The 9,187-nt window shown below is 36.3% G+C and overlaps 1 protein-coding gene across 1 annotated transcript; it reads right to left on the bottom strand.

The window, feature by feature from the left end:
- Nucleotides 1-2,681: 2,681 nt before the first annotated feature.
- abi3b (ABI family, member 3b) lies at nt 2,682-9,134 on the bottom strand. Its single transcript, XM_039664752.2, has 5 exons — nt 8,955-9,134; nt 6,336-6,503; nt 4,385-4,579; nt 3,456-3,532; nt 2,682-3,365 (listed from the first exon to the last, which is right to left on the bottom strand). Exons 1-5 carry the CDS (start codon nt 9,084-9,086, stop codon nt 2,795-2,797), a joined length of 1,143 nt encoding a protein of 380 aa, XP_039520686.2. The 5' UTR covers nt 9,087-9,134; the 3' UTR covers nt 2,682-2,794.
- Between the last annotated feature and the right edge of the window lie 53 nt (nt 9,135-9,187).

Raw genomic sequence — 9,187 nt, forward strand, 5'->3', positions numbered from 1 at the left:
CCGCCGATCATAGAGTCCAATGCAATACCGAGAATTCATATTGAATTTTATACTCCATGGTTATACTAATGAAACGTCACAAAAACAGATAAAACAGACACCCCTCGCTGTGTTTATGTTTCTTTTTAAAATTATATTAAATAAACATAACTATAAAATTACATCTAAACGTAGGCTATGTACGTTTCGTTTCAAAGACGGGAGGACAGAAAATATTGAAGACTCTGCCATAATCCCGTTTTCTCCGGTTTTCCTCCGCTTTAATCTACACAACCGGAAATGGACGAGCATCCTTACGTCAAATGCGGAACTTGTGTGCATGTAGCCCATAGGCTACCTACAAACCCATGATGCATTGCAAACGTCACAATCGAAATGCAAATGACAGTTAAAGTTTGTGACTGAGGTTATTTTTCAGTTAAGAATAGGCGAGGACATTTGAATTTTTTTGTGTCTGGAACATTCGCTTCTAGTAATCTTTACCTATATCCTTAAACAGCTTGTTATGCTGCTTGATTGCAAACTGGTAATCCTTACCATATTTGAATGTATTGTCTTAATTATAAACATGTTAGTTTGTCACAACCAGTTTTACAGTTTAATGCACAGTTTTATATTCGTTATTTCCCATAGCAGCAAATAAATCGGAAGTCTCGCACATTCACAGAAAACACCTTACTTGGTAAAATGGTAAATCGGGAGATTTGATATTCTCTGATTGGTGGAGACTTTTTGCAGAATCACGGGTAATGTAGTTTTGACATACCAATTGTAAGTTGCTTTAAAGCGCCAGCTAAATGAATAAATGTAAAAGTACACTTTTTGAGTATCTGTACTTGAATATTATTTTGTCTGGAAACTTTTTACTGTAACTGTCAATGTCCTCGAGTAGAAAGTAGTAATGTCAGTCAAGGGATGAGTTTGGTTACAACTTACAAGGGGTTGCATTTTGGTTGAAAATGAAAGTCGGGTTGACGTCAGAAACCTAAATTGGATTGACGTCAGAACTCGACTGAATTCTGACATCAACCCGATTTTGATTTTGAACCACAATACAACACCTGTCCAATGTTGGAGATTAACATCAATCTGACACTGGATTCTGACCTCAACCTGATTTTCATTTTAAATGCTGGGTTTGGTCTTCTAAATGCCAATTTTGTCAATGTTTTAGAGCACACTAGCTTATACAGTATAACAAATATGCTAAGGCTAACGTAATAAAAGCCAACAAACTTAAAGGGAACAGCCATTGGGGTGTCCAAAACCATTGTGGACGTTATTGAGTGCACTAATTCAATCTCACATTCAATCCCACACTGCTGGAACTGTGTTCTAGAAATAAATGTGATATTGATATAAGGGTAGGCAGGCATAGATTCTGAGGCAGGCAGACTGCAAGTATTACATACAACAATAATAAAACAATGCATTGACATTTACTTTTTTACTAGTACTTTTAAAAATGAGTAGGCCTATTCTGTACTTTCACTCAAGTAAGGAAGTTGTGTACATTACCTCTGCTGACAAATAGCCTTATAGATATCAGCAAACCCCTCATAGTACAGGCTATAATGCGGTAGGCAAAACCAGTCACAAGTAGCACGGTTGATTTGTGGCAGTAGCCAACAACATATTGTAATGGGTCAAAATCGATTTTTCTTTTATTGCAAAAATAATTGGATATTAGGCAAGATCATGTTCCATGAAGATATTTAGTAAATTTCCTATTGTAAATATATATATAAAAATATATTTATAATATTGAGTGAATGCTGCTCAATCGTGACCATATGGCGATTTTCTGAATGTTACGATTTTTTTACATCCTTGATCAGATTCTATCCAGATTTTCAAGTAGTATGAAAATAGTATAGTAGGCTATAGGATGTATCTCGGCCAAATATTGTCATATCAATGGGATGCTTGTATTCAGCTTGCATATGATGTGCCTAAATTTCAATAAAAAAATAAATAAAAATGACCCAAAAATAACCCAAAGTGACTGGTTTTGTGGTCCAGGGTCACATTTAGACTATGTCACGTCACAACTTTCATCAGAATTAATTAATTTAATGCTCTCCATGCACTGAACACCGAATTGGCTTTATGCCCAGCTGCACTACTTCCTGAACTTCCTGATTAATTCAGGTGTGCCTGACCTCAGTAGTCATGGCAACAATAATCAGACCCACCTGAATTAATCAAGCTTGCCCAATAATGGCAGACAGGAAACAAGGAGCTGGCTGAAGTTCAGGAAGAAGTGCAGCTGGGCATAAAGCCAATTCACTTCAGTTTCAAATAGGCTGGCACAATGTAAAGACTCGGTGCTGCCATCTTCAGTGCAGTGCCTGTTTTGTTTTTGTTTCCATAAAATTGTTGCATGCATGAACAACAGCAGCTTTGGAATTAAGCAGGCCTATCTTTTTTTTTTGCATATTTAATCACAAAATAAAATAAATGTAGAATTATATTATATGTAGAAATATATCAATAAATCTAGAGATATATCGTAAAAAGAATAATAATATAAGAATAATATAATAATATATAATATATATATAATATAATAATATAAGATATAAGAAAAAGTCTTAAATTACATACTTTTAATATGATTTACACAAACCAACATTGACTTTATTTAATGTTTTATAAACATTTATGTTTATAACATTCATTCATGTAAAATTTATAAAGAAAATATCATAATATGTATTTAAAAAGCATTAACAAATATGATCCAATCAATGATTGTAGTCTTTTGCATAAACTTAACATTCAGATTCAACATTCAAAAAGGAGGAGGTGGAGGAGGTGGTGGAACAAATTTTCCTCCAGTATTAGGAGGGGGAGGAGGCGGTGGTGGCATGGAGGCATTTTGGGGAGGTGGTGGTGGTGGAGGTATAGAAGACCCACTGTAGGCAGCTGGAGGAGGAGGAGGAGGAGGAGGAGGAACAGCTGTCTTGCCCTGAATAGGAGGTGGTGGTGGAGGTGGAGGAGGTGGACCAGCCATGTTATCTGGGGGAAGAGGAGGTGGTGGTGGAGGATTTGCTGATCTCATTGACATATTTTGGGCAGGTGGAGGTGGTGGAGGAGGAAGCAAAGATCCTCCATACTCAGAATTAGGTGGAGGTGGAGAGGGAGGAGGGGGTGGGGGTGGAGCGTCTCCCATCTCATCATCTAGGAGAGGTGGAGGAGGCAGCATGGACAGGTCGGGATAGGCATATGGAGGTGTAGACAGGGAGCGGTCAGATTTGAGTGAAGGAGAAGGTGAAGCTGGAGAGAGACCAGGAGAAGCTGTGAAACTAGAACCCATCCAGTCAGGCACTGATGGAGGAGGAACTGCGATACCCAAGAAAGACCTGAAACCACAGCAAATACGTCACATTTCTGAAGACAGTGGATGAAACTGAGTTCATAACCAAACTAGTAAAAGCCATTGTATTACATACCAGTTGAAGGTGCTGGTTTCCTGTGTGCCAAGTTGTTTTAAAGAGTTGTCATTGTCTGATTCCGATTTTGGCTCTTCCTTCGATGTCACAGATCAGCATAATAATTTGAAATAAACAAATCAATTCATCAAAATGAATTTTTCATAAGATATTAAAATATTTTACATTTTATTCCAAAATATGATAGAGGAACCTTATAATTAATGATTAAAAACATAACAAAGTAGAAGTATTTTTATTTTGGTATTATACTTATTTTGGTTCCAATGAATTTATGACTCTCTCTTAAAAAAAAAAAAAAAAAAAAAAATAGTGCAGTTAAAACCCGCTTTTTAAGAGGTAAGTACGCAATTCATTTGCTAGATATATTTCGAATGTTTTCTGTAATGCTATAGAAATAAGTCTCTTATGCTGACTAAGACTGCATTTACAGTATTTGATTAAAAATACAGTAAAAACAGTAATAAAATGTGATGCAATTTGATGCAAAGCTGAATTTCCATCATCATTACTTCAGTCTTCAGTGTCACATGATCCTTGAGAAATCATTCAAATATGATTTTCATTGTTGGAACTTTAGTGGAAATTTTGCTAAATTTCTTCCCCGCAATTTTATGATGCATAGAAAGTGCAAACAAAACAGCATTTAATGTAAAATTTCTTTTGTGTCATGTATTAATTTATTTATTTTACTGATCTCAAACTATTGAACATTAGTAGCCTAAGACTATTTAACCTAATAATATATAGACAACAGAATTCTACATAGGCCTGATTCATACATTACATAATATATATTATATGATTTATAACATTAAAATATGTCTAAATTTTCTATTAATTCAATCAGAAGTAAAAAAACAAAAAACAAAAAAAAAAAAACAGCAATGTAAGTAAAAAGTATTATGTTTGGATATATATTTGCTCACATTGTTGTTGGCTTCCCAGTGGCTGTGGCCCAGTTTGTCCAGGCGGGTGTAGGATATGGGAACACGTCTGTACACACGAAACGGCTCCCGTCCTTCTGCTGGGGGAACCAACTTCTGCGTCCGGGGAACTTTTGACTGTTTGGTCAGCACTCCGATCTCTCTCCGGGCAATTTTCTCCTTGTACATGCCAACTGTCTGAAGGTAAACACTGACATTAAGAGGCTATTTTTGCCATATACTACTTTGATAAGATTATTATTAATCTGTACTGTAATGCTTTATTAGCTGGTTGTCCTGCATCCTCAATAAACAAGCTACAGTTAGTGCGAAATGCAGCTGCTAGAGTTCTTCTTATGTCAAGAAAATATGATCATATAACACCAATTTTATCATCTCTACACTGGTGACCCATGAAGTTCCGTATCAATTACAAAATATTACTACTGAACTATAAAGCCCTAAATGGTCTAGCACCTGTTTATTTAATGGACCTTCTATCGCCCTACAATCTATCGCGTTTTTTAAAAGCACAAAATGCAGGAATTCCGTTTTTGTCAAACAGCGACCCCTAGAGTTGCTGTGGAGTACTTCTATTTAATGTCACTGTCGTAAATACCACTCACATAGAGCGTCTCTGCCATAGACTGGTCTCTGCACTCACAGCCTGAATCCCATTTGAAGCTGTTATATTAAGGGACAAATCTTGCATAGTGTGCATTTTTAGCATTAAATAAGAGATCTAGTGCTAAAATGTGTTTTTGAACTCAAGCTGAGCGCTCGTGTCTGCTACTATCAGTGTCATGGATACATAGTGTCTTATGTGGTGGCACACGCGCAGTCTTCACTCGGACACGCTCTATTCATTCACACACTCTAAAAAATGCTGGGTTGTTTCAACCCAATTTTGGGTAAAATATGGACATACCCAGCCATTGGGTTAATTTTTTTTTAATTACATTTTTAACCCAACGTTTGGGTTCGTCCATATTTCACCCAAAATTGGGTTGAAACAACCCAGCATTTTTTAGAGTGCACTCTATTCATTCCGGTGAGATCACAAAATAAAATGCACAAAAAACGTGTCAATGCGTGTAACCTCTGACACGCTTGGAAAAAGATCTACTACTAGACCTCTCAAACTTAGCCCCAAGCTTTACAACCAGGATGATTCACCCTACTATGAGTTTGTTTTCCACCGAAATGACTTTGAAGCTGTTTTATTAAGGTACAATTGTTACATAGTGTGCCTTTAAGATCACTAAATTCCAGGCTTCTGGTCATTCCTAGGATATCTAAGTCCACTAAAGGAGGGAGGGCATTCTCACATTTGGAATAGCCAACTCTGGAATAGCCTTCCTGATATTGTTCGAGGCTCAGACTCGCTGTCCCAGTTTAAAACTAAATTAAAGACACATGTCTTTAGCAAAGCATTCACATAATGCTTATCTTTTATACCACTGTTAAATCAGATCGAATGCATTAATATTATGAACAGCAGCTATGGACATTATTTCCCATCTGCTTTTCTGGGGTCGCTAGTCTAAGGTAAATAGCGTTTGTCAGCTCCAGTTTGTATCAAGCCTCTCACAGAGACGAGTAGCCCCAACACCTGCGATGAGATGACTAAACGCCTGTGAAGAGAGGACTCGATGCCTGTGAAGAGACGACTCAACGCCGGAGATATGTTATGCCCTAAATTATTACATGATTAACTAAATATATTTTTCTATGTACATTTCTGAAATACACTTCCTGTAAAGCTGCTTTGAAACAATATGTATTGTGAAAAGCGCTATACAAATACATTTGAATTGAATTATTCATGTCTCTTAACCAGGACCAATAGTGTTTCATATTTCCAGAATTGTCCTGACTTTCCTGCCCTTAGTATAACTGGCATTGTATTCCATGATATTCTGGTGCTTTCCGTTGAGTGATAACAGGAGCTCACCAGAGCCAGCATGTTGACGGAGGACTCCATCTGTTTGAGCTGCACCGTCTGCGCATCTAAAATCTTCAGCACAGATGTGGCCAGATTGTTGATCTGGTACGAGACACTGGCCAGGGCCTGTGTGGTGAGAGCTTTGGACTCTTCAATGACACTTTTGGTGTCCTCCACCTAAAGGTAAATAATCATTTTCAATAGGCCTATTCAGACTCTTCCATGTTTTTTCATGTTTTTTTTTTTTTTTTTTAAATTATGAATAACAGCAGATTGAAAGACCTCCAGACATCTGAAACATGCAATTAAGGACTAACATTTATAGTTTGAATGAATATTACAGAAAAGTGTGTTGTGTCTGAAAAATGCTACTTTTGCCGACAGTAGCCTATTAACACAGTCTCATCCCAAAACGTCATTTAACTGACGTCTTGGGACGTCTTTTGACCATACGTCAACATCCGCCTTTTTAGGGTACCCTTAAACATCGGTTAGTTGACGATCCCGGGCCGTCATACAACTGACGCTTTACCTTTAATGTTCAGTTAGGTGACGGGGTAGGTTTAGGTCTGGGGTAGGGTTAGGATCCGATAACGTCATCTAACCGACGTTTAACCCTTATGCTGCATTAGGGACATTTTTGGTCTTTTGCAGTTTAATTTCTTTGACCATTTTGGCTGTTTTAATGCAAATGGTATGAAATTTGGCAAAATTGTGACTTTTTGGATACATGTAAAAAATGTGATCCCATTTTGCAAAATATGTATAACACACACTGTGTAGATCAAATAGTAACACTCAGCACCATAAAGACCAAAAATGGCCCATTGAAACCCATTAAAACGTTGTTTAAATCTGAGGCTGTCAGTAATACATGAAACATGATTTTTGCACAAACATCCTTTCATTTTGAAGCAAAAAGCATTATATTTGCATTATATAGTGTATTCCACCAGATGACGTCACTACATATTTATTCCCTATGGGTGGAAATGCACCTTATTTTAGGTAATAGGCAATGTTTAATAGGTGGCCATTTTTGGTCTCTAATGCGCTAAGTGGGATTTTTTGCAAAGTGGGACTGTGATAATCCAAATCTAAAGTTTTCTCTTTGCATTTAGTTTATTGAAAATAATTGAATTTTTGTGTTTTTTCCTCTTATACAAATCGATGGTTTCGCAAAAAAAAAAAAAAAGAAGGTAATTAAAGGGTTAAAATCCTGAAATTGAATACATTTTTGGTAGTTATGATGAGGACTGATGCTGGTTAAAAGATTTAACTTGATAAAAGTGGAAAATAATAATAATATATAATATTTTAGGCAATGTTTAATATGTGGCCATTTTTGGTCCTTAATGCACTCAACGGTGTTAAAAATCTAATGCAGCACAAGGGTTAAGGGTACCCTAAAAAGGCGGATGTTGACGTATGGTCAAAAGACGTCCCAAGACATTAGATGACATCTTGGGATGAGACTAAGTAGGTATGTCTAAATGAATGCACTATAGGCCTACTATTCAGAGTGTAATATTTTTTGTTAGAGTATTTTATGTTCACCAAAGCAGCATTTAAATGGATCATGCTCATTTGATAAAATTTCATACCTGACAAACCTGACAAAACAGGTTCGGCAAACACTCTTGATCACAATGGTCAACCTCTTTTACAAAGTGTAGACTCAATGCAAGTAAGAGATTCATTGTGCACTGTAGACAGCACTGTGAATCTTTGTGAGATTGTGATGAACTGAGGTGAATGACAGCATCATTTTAGTGATTATAACATGAGCAGTCTTTCAATATAATATTACATACTCTTCATTTTGATGGTCCCTTTAACAGATTCTCTTCACTATAAGCAACATTGCAATCTACTAACTCTCATTCATTAGAGTGTCAGCAGATTATTAGTAGACTGGAAGAGTTAGGCTTAGAATAAGTTGACGTACTTTCAAAGTTACTTGTAGTCAGTAGAATGACTTCTTCGGGACCATAACAGTAAAGAGTTAGTAGAAATTAAACAGACAGTCTACTAATACTCAAAAGAGAGTTAGTTGGCATGCAGTTGCAGAGTTTTTAGTTCAAAAGAGACCATCAAAATTAAGTGTTAGCCTACTATTATTAAAAATTATTCTTATTATTAAAGACCTGCAAATGATGAAAGGCGTTTGCAAAATGATTGCTTTCAAAATAACAGACCTCCAGGATACAGATAGGGATTGCTAGATAAACATGTTAAGAACAGTTTTCATGGAGTTCTAGGAATACATACCACAGCCTTGTTTAGGCATGTATGCCCTCGGTACAAGACTCCAAAAGAGTCCAGACTTAAGAAACGTGTTTTCAGTAATCCATGTGAATAATTCATAGCAATGGAGCTTTAAAATTAATTCCACTTTTAGTGAGACACTGTGAGATATTTTGCAAATGTAATAAAATCCAGTTATATATTAGTGTAAACATTACAATGTCGTATAGCATTTTTAAATCAGTATAATATATATTTTTGGCCTAATCAGATAATATCAAGTAAAATCTCTAAAATACTCTATTTATGACAATAGAATTTATTTATAAACAAATCAATTCTTATTTGATGTATAGAAAAACAATGAAATCAATGTCTCACGCTGAGGTATTTGTTCTGGCAGTAATCGGCCACTCTGTGCAGGTTGCTGTGGTTGTCTAGAAGAGCTTTTCTTGCCGTCGGAGCCTCTTGAAGGATTTTGTCGATGCATTCTTTACAGTTGTTGTCTCTCATTGTGCTGATCTGCAGTATAATGTACTGTATGCTGCTGGATCCTCTACTGACTCTGGTTAGACAAAACTAAGGTGAACTAGTGAGCGACTGAAGTGAAGATG

This window comes from Pimephales promelas, chromosome 17 (genome assembly GCF_988280905.1).
Source record: "Pimephales promelas chromosome 17, fPimPro1.hap1.1, whole genome shotgun sequence".
NCBI classification, from domain to species: Eukaryota; Metazoa; Chordata; class Actinopteri; order Cypriniformes; family Leuciscidae; genus Pimephales; species Pimephales promelas.